Source organism: Pagrus pagrus (assembly GCF_965226575.1).
Source record: "Pagrus pagrus genome assembly, chromosome: 6".
Taxonomy (NCBI): Eukaryota; Metazoa; Chordata; class Actinopteri; order Spariformes; family Sparidae; genus Pagrus; species Pagrus pagrus.
This window is the reverse complement of record NC_140190.1, coordinates 5,608,374-5,626,118: the sequence shown is the minus strand read 5'-3', so window position 1 is coordinate 5,626,118 and position 17,745 is coordinate 5,608,374. Positions and strand designations below refer to the sequence as shown.

The following is a 17,745-nucleotide window of genomic DNA, read 5'->3' as shown; positions in this document are numbered from 1 at the left end:
GGTTTTCTACTCTATTGATGTGCCGTCATGCAGGATTTTTCCCATTGTTATCTGCTCTGACCTCATACCGCCCCCTTATTACATCACCTAAATGTTCACATATGTGTGAAACCATTTAAAAAGTGACGGCCTCGGCTCCACCACAACTCAATCAGTTGCCATGTATTATTTGCATATTTCTCAGCCTGGCCTTGCAAACAGCTTACTCATGGTTTTTGAGTGATGCTTCCTTAAAACCATCAAATGACAACAAAGGAAGCGACGATGAGCCCGAGGAAGCAGGTGTGAATGTGATCAGGGTGATTCTGTGAAAGAGAGCGCTGCTCTCAGTGAAACTCAACGACCATGATGAAAAAAAACATTTGAATAGATGTTTGACTGTGATTATTTTGGGAGAATGAAACCTGTTTTACATGATCATTTAACAGATGTTTGAAGCACTTACACGAGAAGGCTCACACTTGTTTTATATTCAACAAGCTGCATGACTCTGACAAGTGAATCAGATGTTCACGTTAATACAACTGAGAAATGTTAAGTTGGAGGAAATGTCACAAGTTAATCTACTTAGGTTAGGCTACTTGTTTATATTCATTCATGTTCTTAGCCGTCTTCTCGCAGTAACCGTGGCCTCCGTGACCTTGTGCAGTGTATTCATTAACATTGAAACTAGCTGAAGAATGACTAAAAACCTGAGAATGTAGCGTCTCTGAACCTGCTTTTGACAAAGTCTTTGTGCACGTGTCCCCGAGGAAAACTGCAGGATCGTTTGGCATGTTGCCTTCTCAAACTCACAGCAACAACAACAACAACAGCGTGAACCTTGACCTGATCCATCAACTTAAAGGGGCACTATGTCGCAATTCAAACTCATCATTTTTATATTAAGAATATTAAAGAAGTGTTTTTTTCCCCCATGAGTGTATAAACAAGCGGTTCTCAGTTGAAAATAAGGTCCCCCAGAACACTGTTTGAAGCTAGAAAGGTGGCAGGGTCCGCCACATATAAACAAAGTTAAAAAAACTGTATTGTCCTTTAAGGGCAGTTTGTTTATTCAGTTTATTCAATCATGACAACAAAGAGAGTTTGTTTATTTAGTGCCAGCCGATGACGATCTTTCCCTCCTGATTACATTTTCTTCCGCAAAACTACGTAGTGCACCTTTACAGGATGACTTGCACGAACTCACCCACTATCTGACAGAGAAATGATCCCATATTGGACTTTACGATTAAAAAACCCCAGCATTTTGTCACTTCAACTTGTCTTTTTTGTTGTTTTTACGTACGAATACTCTCCTTTAGACGTGATTTTAACACATCCCTACTTCAGCCCAAGTTTTCTGTGTCTGAGATATTACAACACAAATCAGATTTTTTTTGTATCTTACAATGATTTTCATGCGTAACGTGATGAGAGTTGGAGAAGTTGCACAAGACTGTGTCACTCTTCAGACGCGAGGAGAAGTTATTTGTAATCGGACTCTTCGGCGTGACGTCGGAGGATGTGATTGGTGGGCGGCGCTGGTATATATCCGTCAGACTTCAATCCCACCTTCTCGCCAGTGGAATCATCTCAGCTTCTGCACCTTCAGGGCAGACGAGTACATAAAACAAGTGAGTACTTCTCCTTTTTTTTCCCTCCTCTCCCTGCTCAACGCGCGCCCGTGTCCGTATTACATTATGACCTCTAAACTGTCATGTACGTGACGGTGTCGTACTTGTTGAGAAGGTAGTTTGTCGCTGAACCCTGAACGTTACAGTATGTTCTGGCCTGACTCCGTGTCATTTCTCCCCTGCTCAGCTGTATGCCTACGTGGACTTAGCGAGCTAGTAGAACAAACTGTATGCTAACATGAGCTCGCTAGCTAAAGGGGGCTACACTTCAACTTGTACTTTTTTTTTTTTACGAGCGTGTTACTGTCGGCCAGTGTCTGTAAAAAAAATAAAATAATGTCACGACACAAGTCTACGGGTGTGGCAGAGAGTTTTAATGTGTAATCCACTGTTAATGTCACTTAATGTCATTAGCTGGCTAAAGGTACAGCCTGAAGTTATGTGCAGGGCTGTGTGAGTGAGCCGAGCTACATATTAGCCGAGGAGCTACGTGTCACAGTCGCAGACACCGTAGTCAAAGTTTTTAGCAAGTTTGCTAACTAGCAAAGGGGGTTCGGAGCTAGCGTTAGTAAATCCAAGCTACAGTGATTTTGCTGCTGGAGATCCCACTTCTTTCCGAGGGGCACACATATTTCGCTAAACACCCCGACGTTACCTCGGCGTCCGCGGCAGTTTGGAGAGTGTTAGTTTGTCTCGATCTTCGGTGCATTTTGTGGTTTGATCAGCGTTAGCCGACATGACGGCAGCTAGCATTAACTGTAATGTGTCGTTGGCAACTGTCAGCTAGTTAACTTGATATCGTGTTAGCTAGCACTCACACTAACCAGCTACTTAAATCCTTAATCTGGGATTTGTGGTATGCAGTTCTGTATGCTCGAAGGATGTTGTGCTGCAGCTAACGTTGCTGCAAGTTTGACTAGCTAACTTGTTAGCAGCTCATTAACATAAAATGATCTCGTAGGGTGGATAATATGAAGCTACGTTTCCTTAAGTTACGTTGGTTGATCGCCTTATTTTTATGATCTTGGAGCTCGACACTAATGTAATAATATAACAGTTATTAGTCCCCATTGTTAAAACCATAATTGTACTCATGATGTGGTAGTTTAGGTGAGTAAGGTTGTAATTCACATATATCACGTGAAGACATGGAGTTACTCTCTCTATTGACAAACAGTTAATGCAATTACAACACCAAATACTATAAGCAGGGGCTAGTAGGTTACACCCTATGTAGTGCCTATTTTATAAATAGTATACCCTAACTGATTATAGGCCCCTAACCAAATAGAAGATAACAATAATGTTTGGTGGATAAATAAACCTGTACCTACAGTCGTTCAGCAGGGAGAGGTAATAGGTGGCAAAGTAAATCCAAATGTCTTAACGACTACTGGACCAAATTTGATGTCATCTTAAAATCGTACCACCTTTTTTAGTAATGACAGCCTTTTTTATAAGAGACATTCACTGTGTAATTTATGTATGAGAGAGAGCAATGGCCTATTTACCTGGTTCACCCACAGCAGCTCCATCAGTTGCCAGGTTTGTCCTTCTGTCTGACGAGGCAGCGTCCAATTATAGAAGCCAGATGCTTGTCAAGGAGAGTGGACTCCTCCGATGGCACCTGTACTGTACTGGAGCTCAGTGATGCGCGTCTCGTCAACTTCATTTGAATACTTCTTGATTTCGGGATGGTTTCAGTGGTCTGAGGAGGCAGTACTTTGGCCTTATGGCAGTGTTTTCCCCGAACCATGACTGTCAAAAAATATACAAGTTAGGCCTCAACAGCAGCTGCTTTTACCAGGCAGTGACGTATGACTTTGTATTTGCTGTCTGAAGTCTCCATTTTTCATTTAATGACCAACTATCTTTCTAAAATATGTCCACTGTTGACCAATTAGTAGTTTGAGTTAATTGGATGTGATACAAGGCTCATACAGATATTATTGAGGATACATAACCCTGTACTAGTCTCTTTGCAATGTTTTTGAAGTTAGGCCCCTGAATATTCATTTCTTTTTCTTTTGTTTGGATGACTGACCTTGTTTCTTTGTGGTCTTCAGGCAAAAGCTGGCAGGCTGACGGGAACTTGCATCTTTACAGGACGGATTATCTGGTAACTGACCATTTAGCTGGTGAGTTTTTACAGTTATTAGCTTTGTAGGTACTGACACTAATACAGTCTCATGCATTTAGCAGCATGCTGTTGTGTTTACCCTAAATGTGACTCTTTCCACCCTAACCACAGCTTTAAAGTGGCCTTGCCAAAATATCGATATGGCGATATATGTATATATATATGACACTTATTCTTGCTACATGGTTATCGATACATTGGTGCCAAATATCGATATTCTTTCTCCAGAACTGTTCGGCTTTTTGGCTGTTTGGCCTTTTGACAGTTTATGGCTATTTTACATTAAAATGATGACGTGGACATTTATAAGGTGGTAAGTGTGTGTGTGATAAAGAGGCTCTCGGCTAAGACTTGATGCACTTTATGTACATTAGTTCCTCTCAGTGCAAGTCGAATTCTGTGAAGCTGACACCGCAATCCAGCACAGAAATACATAATCCTTTCACTCTTGTATTCTTCACTTGGACAGATATGGTTATGTATCATTAGCTGATTGTTTTGCAATGTATTGATTACATGTCCTACAGGCTTTTGGCGACCACACATAGCCCCATTTTCCACAAAGTTAAAGGTTTTTCTAAAGGAAAGCTAGATGTTCTGGAAACTTTTTGAAACGTCACTAAAATTTCATACTACCTTCCACATTGTGAGGGTATTCATCCAAGTTTAAGCAGGCAGCAACAAAAGACAATGCTTTGTGTCCAGTTTCTCAACACGGTCTAGTCCGGAGAAAGAAAAACACGTAACCGAGTTGGTTTGGCTTCGGTGTGGCTCAGTGTTTTGCACCTTCTCTTGCCACTAAAGTGTCAACAAAGTTGGGGACGGCCTACCTCTTAAAATAAAGTACTGTTGATACAAAGTCGTCAACATTTCACAATAATGAAATCCATATGAAAATCTGGCGATTCTGTGACAGCAGTGCTACGCCATCCTCTCTCGTAAACATTCTCGTTCATACCGATGCTTAAATGAAAGATATTCACGGCCTTAAATTGGCAACAGGGTCTGCAAACAGTAATGAGTGCTGGGCAGAGCAGCAGCCTTAAGTTTATGAAGCCTGACAAGGAAGAGGCCAGTGAAAGGGTGATGTAAAAATGTGTAGGGGGTGGGAAACGGCTCGCTAAACTGACGACCACCATGTCAAAGATTGCATGGAAAAACTCTTAATATCAACAAGTTCTTTGTGACATCTGGATTCTCTCCATGCTTTCAGATACATTTCAGGCATGCTTGGGGGCAAAATCCAGTCTAAAACAATTCACATTCCTCTGCTCTTGTTGGCCTGAATTTAAGTTTCTCTGCCAGCCAGAAAAACAGAGCAGTGACTCCTGAAGGTGTATTGAGTTTCCTCATTGACAGTGAAGCTGAATCGAGCTTTAGTCAAAGGCTTGTTTATTTCCTCGGAGGACATATAACTGTTAATGGGACTAAGTCAGCACATCCGGATTTATATAACTGTGACATCAAAATAGCTGTAGAGCTTTTTCTTTTCTAAATGTCATACAAGATGGGAAGATTGTCTTCGGTTTCTCTCTTGTAAAAAGTTATTCATGTTCAAGGATCGTAGACGAGGCATCTGAGCTTTCTGTTGGTGGAGTGTTACTTTAATCCTATCCAGCATGGATGCACAGAGGGGTCAGTGGGTTAAAACCCTTTTAACCTTGGAGCCTACTTACTTAGTACACTTTGTGGAATTGCACTAGACAAAGACAAATGACAGTCATGCAGAAGACAAACTGGTTTGTCGTAGGAAGACAAAAATATACTGTAGCTGTAGCTGTAGCCCACACTAGTCTTTTCTTTCTAGTATTCCTCTTTAATCAGCCGTGCACAGTCTCGGCACACATTAACACAGTGCTCGCATGTTAATGTGACAACAAGTGTGATTATTCTGTGAGTGACATGCCTTGTTTTGATAAAGGTAGATTAGATAATGGTGGAAATCACAAAGTCCACCTATGATAAGCTTGTGCACCATGCTAAACATGTGCATGTGACACCGTCGAGGATATTTCCTTTTTTTAACCATTCAGGTGAAGGGCCTTTTTTATTTAGTTTGAGCTGTGCGTGTATGTAAAACTCAGTTTGTTAGATAAATAATGAACCAGTCATACCCCTACGTCATTGACGGTGCTTATGTGAGAAACCTTTTACAGGGCAAACGATAACTGATTTAATCCAAAAAGCGATTACAACATGTTAAGTAATTAATCCATTATTACATGTGAGATTGTTGTATCGGACTGACGCTAAACATTCATAACCCTGTAAAATGTATCTAATGTATGTATCTATTAGGCAAGCATGGACTAAACAATACTTTGGCAATGATGAAGCACCAAATGTCTTGTCAACTTATTAAGTTTTTGTCATTGCATATTTACAACTAGATGAGCAACAATCAGCGATAAAGTTCAGGAAAGAAAACATCCTTGGGAATTGTTTAACACGACAAAAAAACCAAAAACTAGAGCCCAACCACTGTCAGTTTTTTGGGGCCGATACCAATATATCAGCCGATAGACACACATTTTTTTGCAATGATCCCTCTAATGTGGATATCAAACAATTGTGGCAACAGTAGGTAATGGAAGCAGCATGTTCAACAGATTAACAATAAACTTTTGTCTAAAAAGCCGTAAACTTCACTGGGAACTTTGGCCCCCAGTGTTGTATTCATGTAGGATGATTGAGAGGTTGTTTTGTTTATGATGCTGCTGCTGTTACCACATTTCTGAAGATAATGTGAATTGCTCTTCTCGTCTCTGTTGCCAGACTTTAAAATATAAAGGTTAACTTTCCACAAGGGATGCAAATTTTTAAGCAATTTCTTTAATTGATGGTCAGTTGCTTTAACAATCGATTATCTGTGATTCATCAATAATATATGAAATACAGGATGTTGGTCGTCTTTCCATTAGACGACTGTTTTAACCACCGACTCAGATCTACATTTGATGCAAAGTAGGGGTCGGCTACATTAGGAGGTAAAAAGAGAAACTGTTACTGACGTGAACTAAATCACATAAAATTATGACTTCATTCATCATGATTCACAACTGGCCCAACAAAATCCAACCCATGCTGAGGTTACTAAATGTCCAAAGGTGTTAATATCAATTAGTATAGAACGTCTCTGTGGATTTTCTAAAATACAAAATACTTGTATTTTGATTAAATACATTTTCTCATACAAATATTTAGTATTTTATTCTGTTATACCTCATAGGCAAGTATTTGTAATTTATAACATGGTACTTTTTGATGTATTAATGCCCACATCCCTTTTTCCTCACAGTGGCACACTCGGACTCTGTGTTAACGTGGGATTTTGACAATGAGCTCAGTCGCTGTACTTACGCAGGAAAGCTTCAATGAGCACCGCAGTGGGCTCTTGCCAGAGCAGAAGGGTGGTGAGTGTTTTGGCTTTTTAAGACTGCGCTTATTATGTAAACTGCAATCACAGCCATAAGTGGATTCATGTGTGCTTGTTGTTTTTGTTCTTATTCCAGCTGCTGTGGCAGGAACTGGTGCTCCTGGAGAGGAGGAGGAAGCCCTTCCTACCTACAAGGATGCCTTCCCACCTCTGCCTGAGAAGGCGGCCTCACCTGAGGGGACCCAGGAAACCGCCAACGCCTGGACATCCAAGCTCCGTCCTCTGAAGGCTTCCGTTATCACCCAGGTATAACATTTTTCAAAGCTGAGCTAGAGCTCTAAAACTCCTTAAGTGTCAGTCTGGTCCAACTTTTTACTGGGATGTTAACACTAAGAGCACGGTTTGTGATGAGGTGTCAAAAGTGGTCTCATTTATTGGGTTACAAGCTAAAAATGTTGGGAACCGACCAATCTGTGTGCTAGAAATGCCCTTTTCTTCCATCACTATTGTGGTACATCTTACTTTTGTATATTGTTCCACTTCAGTTACTAACAATTCAATTTATATTGAATGATTCTTCTGTTGGAAGGTTTCCTTCTGTTAGACTTCATTCGCTCTGATTCAGAGGATTCTGTTAGTACTTTCTTTTTAATTTAGTTTTTTTAGCCCTTTGTTTCTGCTCAACAACAAAAGACAAATGAATACACATTTTTTTACGTGTCCTACTGGTTTTTTGTGGAATTAATTTGGGCACAATGAAATTGGTCTTTGTGTTGCATATTAGAAAAGGTTTATAGTGTCATTTGTATTGTTTTTTTCCCCTGGGAGATGGAGAGTACAATGCTGGGACAGCAAGCTATTTTTATTTTTCCTACTAAAAAACCCACCTCCCATCCAGTTTCAGTTTTCACTGCCTTACCCCAAGTGAACATGGACTAACAGTATCTAAAGATCCCATTGGCTTATGTGTTTAACCCTACAGTTTGTATGCATGTATGAGATTAAAGTCCTTATTTTTTTTGACGTTCACATTCACTAACCCAGTTTGGGCCAGTGGGTCTCATTTATTTTGAAAGTTCTATCATGGCAATCCTGATGTCATTAAATCTTGTTTTTTCTGCATGAACTAGGTTTTCCATGTGCCTCTAGAGGAGCGCAAGTACAAGGACATCAACCAGTTTGGGGAAGGAGACCAAGCGAAGGTCTGTGTGGACATCATGCATAAGACCGGCGCCCACCTCGAACTCTCCTTGGCAAAAGATCAGGGTCTCTCCATCATGGTTTCTGGAAAGTTAGATGCCGTGATGAAGGCCCGTAAGGAGATTGTGTCCCGACTGCAGACTCAGGTCAAGAAAGCTGCTTTGTTGATAACTACATGAGGTATTAATAGTTGATGACGATGGTGCTTACCGAACATTTTAATCCCAACAGGCTTCAACTACTGTCGTCATCCCCAAGGAGCACCATCGTTTTGTCATCGGCAAAAATGGGGAGAAGCTTCAGGAGCTCGAGCTCAAGACTGCCACCAAAATCCAGATCCCACGACCTGACGACCCCAGCAACCAGATCAAGATCTCTGGTACCAAGGAGGGCCTGGAGAAGGCAAAGCACGAGATCCTGTTGATCTCTGCTGAACAGGTATGATGGCTTCTCGGACAACTAACTCGCTTCATTGAGGTACAGCCCAGACGTAACTGCCTAAGTTTAAATTTACATTGTCATCCTCTGCCTCTCCTGCTCTTTTAGGACAAGCGTGCTGTGGAGAGGGTGAACATTGACAAGGTGTACCACCCATTCATCACCGGTGCCTACAATAAGCTGGTAGGAGAGATGATGCAGGAAACTGGCGCCCGCATTAATGTCCCCCCTCCAAGTGTGAACAAGACCGAGATTGTCATCACTGGGGAAAAGGAGCAGGTGGCCCTTGCTGTGGCTTTGATCAAGAAGGTTTCTGAAGAAAAGGTATGCTACGATCGAAATGGTGATACAGATCAAACAAATTTTCTACAGTTAAAGGTTACTGATCAACTACCCTTTTTGTATTGCAGAAGAAGAATGCCACCACCATTGCAGTGGAGGTGAAGAAATCTCAGCACAAGTATGTGATTGGCCCCAAGGGAAACACCCTGCAGGAGATCCTGGATAAAACTGGTGTGTCCGTTGAGATCCCACCTTCTGACAGCAGCTCAGAAACTGTCATCCTTCGCGGGGAGCCAGACCGTCTGGGTCAGGCCCTCACTGAAGTTTATGCCAAGGTGTGGAACGTTTTAAATATAATCTTGTGATGGTCTGAGACATTTGTTAATGTTAAAATAAAAAAGCAATTAGGAGTAACTCAAAAAACCTTTTTCCCCTTCGCAGGCAAACAGCTACACTGTTTCCTCGGTCTCAGCTCCTTCTTGGCTTCATCGTTTCATCATTGGCAAGAAGGGGCAGAACTTGGCCAAGATTACCCAACAAATGCCCAAGGTCCGTCGGAGGATGAATAACTTTGCCATACCACTTTAAATACTTCTGTAGAATTCATTTTGTAACTTATGTTTATCGGGTATTTTGCGTGCAGGTGCACATTGAGTTCACCGAGGGAGAAGACAGGATCACCCTGGAAGGTCCCACCAAAGACGTGCAGATGGTGCAGAGCCAGATCGAAGTTATTGTTACAGATTTGGTGAGTCTTGAGCTTACTGTACTATTGTTTCTTGGACCTTGACCCAAAGCCTGCCAATCAAGAGGGCTCCTCTTTTGTCATGTGCTGGAAAGATTGTGTAAAAGGAGGACTTAAAGGTGTTTGATAACGCTCAGCCACTAAATGTTACATTCCACCTCTCCCTTTCATTGCATTTACGAACAATGCTACTGGTCATCATGGAAACATCTGCCCCCTCTCAGCCTTTTTTTTTTTTACATTTTTCCCCACAAACTGGCAACTACCAAGACTCTTGACCGCTGACAAAACACAGAAACCACCTGATACCCACGGCATCATACTATTGGCTCACAAACCTTTTTAAGGAACCGGAATCAACTGTTGGAGATAAACAAAACAATCATTTTGCACCCGACAGAGTTTTTAGAATTATTATTCACAATCATAATAATGTTTTAAGGAAAAGAGACTTTTATTCTGTGCCTTTCTACAAGCTCTGTAGTTGTATTATTTAAAAAAAAAACCATTAAGCCACACAGAAATGTTGTCAATGTGACCTTTTTAAAGTGGTATTTAATTGACTGAGGCTCTGCATAGGAAGATGCAGAGAATTAAAGCACCTTTTAGCAACTCTTATAAGCTGAAGTCGGTTTATTCAGTGATATTCATGTTTTTGTCTCCTTCCACCTCAAAGGTAAGCCGCATGGACTATGCAGAGATTAGCGTGGATCCCAAATTCCACAGACACCTGATTGGAAAAGGAGGTGTTAACAGTAAGTACAGTGTTACTATCTAAAGGCCGATGTACTGAATTGCAACAGTGCAACACAAACTTCATCTTCATCCCTCTCAAACCATATATTTGATTTTTTAATTTTTTTTTATTTATAGTCAACCGCATCAAAGAGCTGCACAAGGTGACTGTCCGTATCCCCCCTGACAACGAGAAAAGCAACCTGATCCGTATCGAGGGGGATCCCCAGGGTGTGCAGGAAGCCAAGAAGGAGCTGCTTGAGCTTGCGTCACGCATGGTGAGGACAAACTTCAGTCCACAGCCAAGATGCTACACATTGGATCCCGATGTGCCATCACTAAATATACTGTCTCTTGCAGGAGAACGAGCGTACAAAGGACCTGATCATCGAACAGCGTTTTCATAGAGCCATTATTGGCCAAAAAGGGGAAAAGATAAAAGAAGTGCGCGACAAATTCCCCGAGGTGAGTTGGACACTGTTGGTGACGGTCAGCATATGGTGGTGGTTTGACTGTACTGAACCCATTAACCCCTTGTACTCTATATTTGTTACAGGTCATCATTAATTTCCCCGACCCTGCACAGAAAAGCGACATTGTTCAACTTAGGGGCCCACGAACTGAGGTGGAAAAATGCGCTAAGTTCATGCAGAAGATAGTGGCTGAGATGGTAAACCTTTACTTATGTGTCACCTCAAATACTTTTATCTGTTCAAAGATTTGCGCTTTAATATGGCATTCATAACCATGTTAGGATTAGTGTTAACTTTCAGTTATCTCTTTTCTCAGGTGGAGAACAGCTTCTCTGTCTCAGTCCCCATCTTCAAGCAGTTCCACAGAAACATCATTGGAAAAGGAGGATCAAATATTAAGAAGGTACTGTTTATTTACGAGAATATTAAGTTGGTTAAATGAAGCCTCCAGGCTGTCGAGGTTTGATCTGACGATTTGTTTTCTTTTGCTACGTAGATTCGGGAGGAAACGAACACTAAAATCGACCTGCCTGCTGAGAACAGCAACTCGGAGATGATTGTCATCACTGGAAAGAAGGCAAACTGTGAGGTTGCAAGAAATCGCATCCTGGCCATTCAAAAGGAGCTGGTAAGCATACGCATGCATGTATTTAATCGCTAATTAGACATATGTAGACCCATCTACCAGAGCTATATAACGTCTTCATTGTGTCCAGGCAAACATCTCAGAGATCGAGGTATCCATTCCCTCCAAGCTGCACAACTCTCTGATCGGGTCCAAGGGACGCTTTGTGCGCTCGATTATGGAGGAGTGTGGCGGCGTGCACATCCACTTTCCCACCGAGGGCTCAGGGATTGATAAGGTCACCATCCGAGGCCCCGTAGAGGAGGTGGAAAAAGCCAAGCAGCAACTACTTGCTTTGGCAGAGGAGAAGGTTTGTATAAATCGTCTCCAGTGATCAAAAGCTGAACTTGTCTTGACCCCGCTAAACTGGCAGCCATTTGACAGGGGCATAGAGGGAGGGGTAAAAGGTCAAAGAGCTGGATACATCACCACATGCTGAGAACTTCTTTCAGTGTCCTTTCAGCTGTCAGAATAAAAACAGCAAGCTTGTGCAAAGCTAGTGTCAGAAGATTGAAATTTGTTTTGGTTGCTGCAGCTCTCTTTCTGAAGATTAAATCATGTTTAGCCTATTAAAACTTTTTGGGGGGTTTTGACTTTGAGTTAATTATATAGGAATATTCCGTCTGCTTCAACTTTTGAAGTTAATGAGAGCATCTTTTGTGCTGACCTTTTTTATAATTGATGTTGACTTGTAAATGTTGCTCCTCAGCAAATAAAGAGCCACACTGCTGAGCTGCGTGCAAAGCCAGAATACCACAAGTTCCTCATCGGGAAAGGTGGTGGAAACATCCGCAAGGTCCGTGACAGCACTGGAGCCAGGATCATCTTCCCCACTGCGGAGGACAAAGACCAGGAGCTCATCACTGTGATTGGCACTGAAGAAGCAGTGCAGGAGGCTCAGAAGGAGCTGGAGGAGCTAATCAAGAGTTTGGTAAGGCTCCAAATGACTTTTGAACATAGCAGGATGAGGGAAGATAAGGTGAGGTTTCTCGTATAGATGCCTGATTTATTAAAATACTCTTTGATTACAGGACAACGTTGTTGAGGATAATATGAGCGTCGATCCAAAGCACCATCGCTACTTTGTGGCTCGCCGTGGCCAAGTCCTTCGGGACCTTGCCGATGAATACGGCGGTGTGATGGTGAGCTTCCCTCGCACAGGTTCTCAGAGCGAAAAGGTCACCCTCAAAGGAGCCAAAGAATGTGTGGAAGCAGCCAAAAAGCGCATGCTGGAGATTGTGGATGACTTGGTAAGTGGATACAGTTTTTGTTTTGTTGGGTTTTTTTCTCCCCTCCTCTTCTATTTTTGAAATGTAACCATTGTGCCTTCTTTTTCCTCCCGTTTGAACGTCGTCTTTCCCAGGATGCTCAAGTGACCATTGAGTGCGTGATTGCTCAGAAGTTCCACCGTTCCATCATGGGTCCCAAGGGCTCACGGATCCAGCAGATCACCAGAGATCACAATGTACAGATCAAGTTCCCAGAGCGTGAGGATCCACAAGGTAAACGCAGGATCAGTGTGAAGACAATTTCAGTTTTAGAGCCACTGCATACTTGTGAACATCTGAAAGGAGAAAAAACTAAACTAAAAGAAGATGCAGCCAGCTTACCGTTGGCCTTCATCTGCACTTAGACTCCTGTGTGCACAAAGACATCAACTGACTGGTACCTGAAGTAGATGTTAGGTTTATTCTCTTCTTTGGAGATCCTTTATTGATTTCTTTTGAGAGGGTTTACTCCAGACATTCAGAAATTTGTAACAAACTGAATTTCTATCTTTTGGTGCTGGTATGTTTGGTTGAACTCTGGACTCTTTATTTTGGAGAATATAATTTGAACTTTGATTTTAAAGGAGACTTTAAACAAGACATTAAACCCATTTTCAGTTGATTTTTACAAATCCAGATGCGATGGTCTAAGATTGGCATAGCCGTCAGTGCTGAGAAAACAGTTAAAAGCGAAGGTGGAATCATGGATTTCGTGAATGACACCCCTATCTAAAATCTGAAGTTTTCTCATTAATCCTTGTCTGTTCACTTTTGTAGCAGCACCTCCTGCTGAGGCCCCTATTCAGGAGAATGGAGAGGCCAACGGTGAAGTGAAGGAGCCTGTCGATCCAAATGCACCTAAAAAGTGTGACGTGATTGTGATTTCTGGCCGTAAGGAGCGGTGCGAGGGTGCTGTGGAAGCATTGAAGGTATTGCACAAAGTAATCATCAGAGAACTCGGTTCCATTTCTCAAAATCGCTGCTTTGTTCCCTAACTGTCTCTTTTCCTCAGGCTTTGGTTCCTGTCACTATTGAGGTGGAAGTGCCTTTTGAGCTTCATCGCTACATCATTGGACAGAAAGGAAGTGGAATTCGCAAGATGATGGATGAATTTGAGGTGTGTGTTTTTATAGATTAAGTGTTGGCACAGGGATGCACAAGGTTTTTGTTTTGCTGCTGATTCACAGTGCGCTCAACCGTCTTCCTCCAGGTCAATATTCAAGTGCCTGCTCCTGACCAGCAGTCTGATAAAATCGCCATCACCGGCTTGGCCAATCACCTCGACCGCGCCAAAGAGGGCCTCTTGGAGCGCGTCAAAGAGCTGCAGGCTGAGCAGGAGGATCGGGTTAGTAGCCAGTATATTCAGAGTTAATATCTGAACTCTTTCTGGTGTCTCTGCAGTGTTTGAGTCACACATACACACTCATGTTGCAGTTAAGTTATCTCTGAGATTAACATAAAGGCCGGCCTCATGATAACCTTGAATGAGGAAAAAGCTTAATTATTAACTTTTCCAATGCTAGGTGAAGTGTCAAACTCACTTGAGTTGTAACCCGGAGCGTTGTTTACATCCAACCTTCTACAGGCACTCAGGAGCTTCAAGCTGACCATCACTGTGGACCCCAAGTATCACCCCAAAATCATTGGCCGCAAGGGTGCCATCATCACCAACATCCGCACTGAGCATGATGTTAACATCCAGTTCCCAGAGAAGAATGACGAAAACCAGGTATGAATAATAGTTAACTACTGTTTTACCATCACTAAAAGTATTAATATGTGAGAATAAGAAGTTTTCTATCAGTTTAGTCAATGTCATGTTCATGCTGCTGTTTCCTGCACAGGATCAGATTACTATTACAGGGTATGAGCACAAAGCCATAGCAGCAAAAGAGGCCATCCAGGCTATCGTGGATGAGCTTGAAGAGATGATCTCCGAGGACATCACCCTGGACAGCAGGGTTCATGCCCGCATTATTGGAGCCCGTGGCAAGGGCATCCGCAAGATCATGGATGAGTTTAAGGTGAGGCTGCCGAGAGGACAGGAGATGCCGTACACCAACACCACGCTGTAACATGGCAGCATAGAACAGCTTTGTACTTGCACTGTGTCAATACTAATAGCTAATGAGCACGTTCTAGTACGGCAAAAACAAAACTGTGTGGGGAACAATCGTTAGCGTATCCTATTTTCAGTACCAGCAACTCAAGTGTACAAATAGATATGCAAGCAGGCATACTGGGGTCTCATGTCATCGCCATGAGATCTCCAACTCTTAACAGCTTAACATGAACATGCTGGTATCCATCTCTTATAGGTTGATCTCAGGTTTCCCCAGAGTGGAGCTGCAGACCCGAACCTTGTGACAGTCACAGGCCGCCCTGAGCTTGTGGATGAAGCCATCGACCACCTCCTTAACCTGGAAGAAGAATATGTAAGATGCCCCCGCGTACGATGACTGTGTAAGAAATGCCTGTTAACTTGACTGTTTGCTAATCATGCCGATACATTTTCTTGTGCCACCTCCTGTTAGATGGCAGATGTTGTGGAGAATGAGGCGAAGATGGCTTACATGAGGCCTCCTGGGGGCAGCGCTGCCGCCATGGATGAACAACGTGGCCCATCCAAAGGTTTTGTGGTGAGGGAGGCTCCCTGGACCACTGCCAATGAGAAGGTGAGCATTTTCAACACAAGCCTGACACTGTTTGAAATTAGAATTTGTCACACCATCGTCTCTTAATCCCTGTATTTTTTTTTTTTTCTTCTATTTTTAGGCTCCTGATATGAGCAGCTCTGAAGATTTCCCAAGCTTTGGAGCCCCAGTGGCAACCAAGACCTCTCCCTGGGGACCCAAGCGCTTCTAAGCTGTGCTGCTACAGATGGGCCTGAACTTAACCGGACACAATCCTCCCCTCCATCGTTCCCCTCTTGACCTGGACTGACCGCTGACCCTACAAGTCTTCATTTCTGAGAATGTCATCCTTCTCTGTCTACTTATCCTGGTCTGCCCTTGCAGATTCGTCAGTCTAAAAGTGCTTTTCAGATACTGTAATTGACTTGTGAGCTTTGTATCTGCATTAAATGATACTGTCTTACGCTAAGAAAAAAAAAAAAAAAAATGTGACAGATGTTGCGGTTAAGTCCACAGTCTGTACAAGACTGACATTTTACGTGTGTATTAGATCTGACATTTCATTGTGGTTTGAACTGTTATACCAAAATTCAACGGTGGCCAGACATCAGTTTTTTTGAGCTGCCCTTAGTTGCCTTCGCAGGGTGGGGTAAAGGGATTGAATTACCGCTGGCGACATGTTAAGACATGATGCCTGACCAACGAGGGGCCAGCTGTTTCAGTAACCCACCCCCCTCCTGCTTTTACTCATGTAGCTGAGTGAAAATTTGTCTGTCGTTAGCCCTCAAGCACACTGTAGTGGTTGTCCTCTGTCACATCTTTCCATTTGCTTAGCTGTGCTTCTGTGAATATGGTCAAGTAGTGGCACGTACCTTGTAGCCTTATGAATTGGTAAACTTAACTAAAGGGGGGGGAAAAAAAGCGGTTTCGGCCACTGCAGAATGGCACCCGTTCTAACTGCCAGATGCTCGGAGATCATGCCAGAACTAAACTTCTTTACAACACTAGGCCTAGAGCTCCAACGCATCGAACCTCACACTAACTGTTGAATGAACTCTTTTGACATTCAAAAGTAAATCACTCTACAACAAACTATTATGACTGTGTTTGTGAGCAAAACAGCAGACCATCTCGTGCCAACTATCTGTCTAGTGATGTCCTGTGTTACTCATCCTCTGTATTGGGTCAGTGTCCAGTCCCTTTGTCTTCCAGTTGCTATGCAGATTGTTCTGTTAAATAGCAATGGCCCTTTTTATCAGCCTTACTACTAGAAAGATACAAACCAGGTAGAGATGATGTCTAGGTGCATTTTTAATGGACAGCTGGAAGGTATGTTTATTGTTCCGTTTAAAGCTCTTGGAACATTTCACCCCCAGTTATTGTAATTAGTTTAATTTCGCCTGAGGAGTGCAGATTTTAGCTCGCTAGCTGCTAATTCAACATCTAGCATCAGCCTACCTTGGTTTATATCCTCCTAGCATTGAATGAAAGATTATGCAAATACCATTGAAGTGAACGGTTATGGATGACACTGGAAAAGAAATTGTCCAAAAAGTCAATAAAAATTGAAAATCTCTTGCGCGTTTGTCTGAGTCTTTTGCAAAGAGCAAGTTAGTCACTCACTCAAGGAATGTAACGCAACACAAAATTATCACAACTGGTATAACTGGCTCTTAACAAAGCTGATGCAGCTGTGGCATGATGCTGTTCTGACGTAAATGGTGTTCAAAGGTTTTCATGACATGATTTTCTTTTGTTATTATTGCCCTGAGGCTTGTGCTCGAGGAGAAGTCATGATAATCCTCTGATGAGACTCTGGGTTGTCTTGTTTGGAGACCATCTCGACACGCAACACTTTCACACACAACCTGTTGGTTGAAATTAAGTGGCACTAGTAGGAAAGTCTGGGGTTGGTTTTAAAGGGGCACTATGTAGTTTTGGAGAGGAGATTCAAACTCAAATTTAATATTTACAATATTAATGAGGAAATAATGCAAACTCAGAAATGCTTATTATTTCTATAACTGAATAAACAAGCTGTTCTCAGAGGAAAAAATAAGGTCCGCAGAACACTGTTTGAAGCTAGAAAGGTGGCAGGGTCCGCCACATATAAACAAAGTAAAACAGTATGAAACTGTGTTGTCCTTTAAGGTGAGTTTGTTTATTCAGTTAAGTGAGTCAGAGAAACAAAGAGTTTGTTTATTTAGTTTGTTT

General features: G+C 42.4%; 1 protein-coding gene across 1 annotated transcript; it reads left to right on the top strand.

The window, feature by feature from the left end:
- Nucleotides 1–1,524: 1,524 nt before the first annotated feature.
- Nucleotides 1,525–17,106, top strand: hdlbpa (high density lipoprotein binding protein a). Its single transcript, XM_084353991.1, has 28 exons — nucleotides 1,525–1,616; nucleotides 3,683–3,754; nucleotides 7,055–7,169; nucleotides 7,269–7,438; nucleotides 8,263–8,478; nucleotides 8,564–8,770; nucleotides 8,879–9,094; nucleotides 9,181–9,387; nucleotides 9,494–9,601; nucleotides 9,696–9,800; nucleotides 10,474–10,552; nucleotides 10,671–10,810; nucleotides 10,893–10,997; nucleotides 11,089–11,202; nucleotides 11,322–11,408; nucleotides 11,502–11,633; nucleotides 11,722–11,940; nucleotides 12,340–12,561; nucleotides 12,662–12,880; nucleotides 12,994–13,132; nucleotides 13,676–13,827; nucleotides 13,911–14,015; nucleotides 14,109–14,243; nucleotides 14,484–14,627; nucleotides 14,743–14,922; nucleotides 15,217–15,333; nucleotides 15,433–15,573; nucleotides 15,674–17,106. Exons 3-28 carry the CDS (start codon nucleotides 7,094–7,096, stop codon nucleotides 15,761–15,763), a joined length of 3,825 nt encoding a protein of 1,274 aa, XP_084210117.1. The 5' UTR covers nucleotides 1,525–1,616; nucleotides 3,683–3,754; nucleotides 7,055–7,093; the 3' UTR covers nucleotides 15,764–17,106.
- Nucleotides 17,107–17,745: the final 639 nt, after the last annotated feature.

Bases quoted from the DNA above. Each gene is read 5' to 3' on its own strand.
- hdlbpa (XM_084353991.1), top strand. From the start codon at position 7,094: ATGAGCTCAGTCGCTGTACTTACGCAGGAAAGCTTCAATGAGCACCGC. The intron at 14,244-14,483 runs GTTAGTAGCCAG...AACCTTCTACAG, and splicing joins AGGCTGAGCAGGAGGATCGG to GCACTCAGGAGCTTCAAGCT. The intron at 15,574-15,673 runs GTGAGCATTTTC...TTCTATTTTTAG, and splicing joins GGACCACTGCCAATGAGAAG to GCTCCTGATATGAGCAGCTC.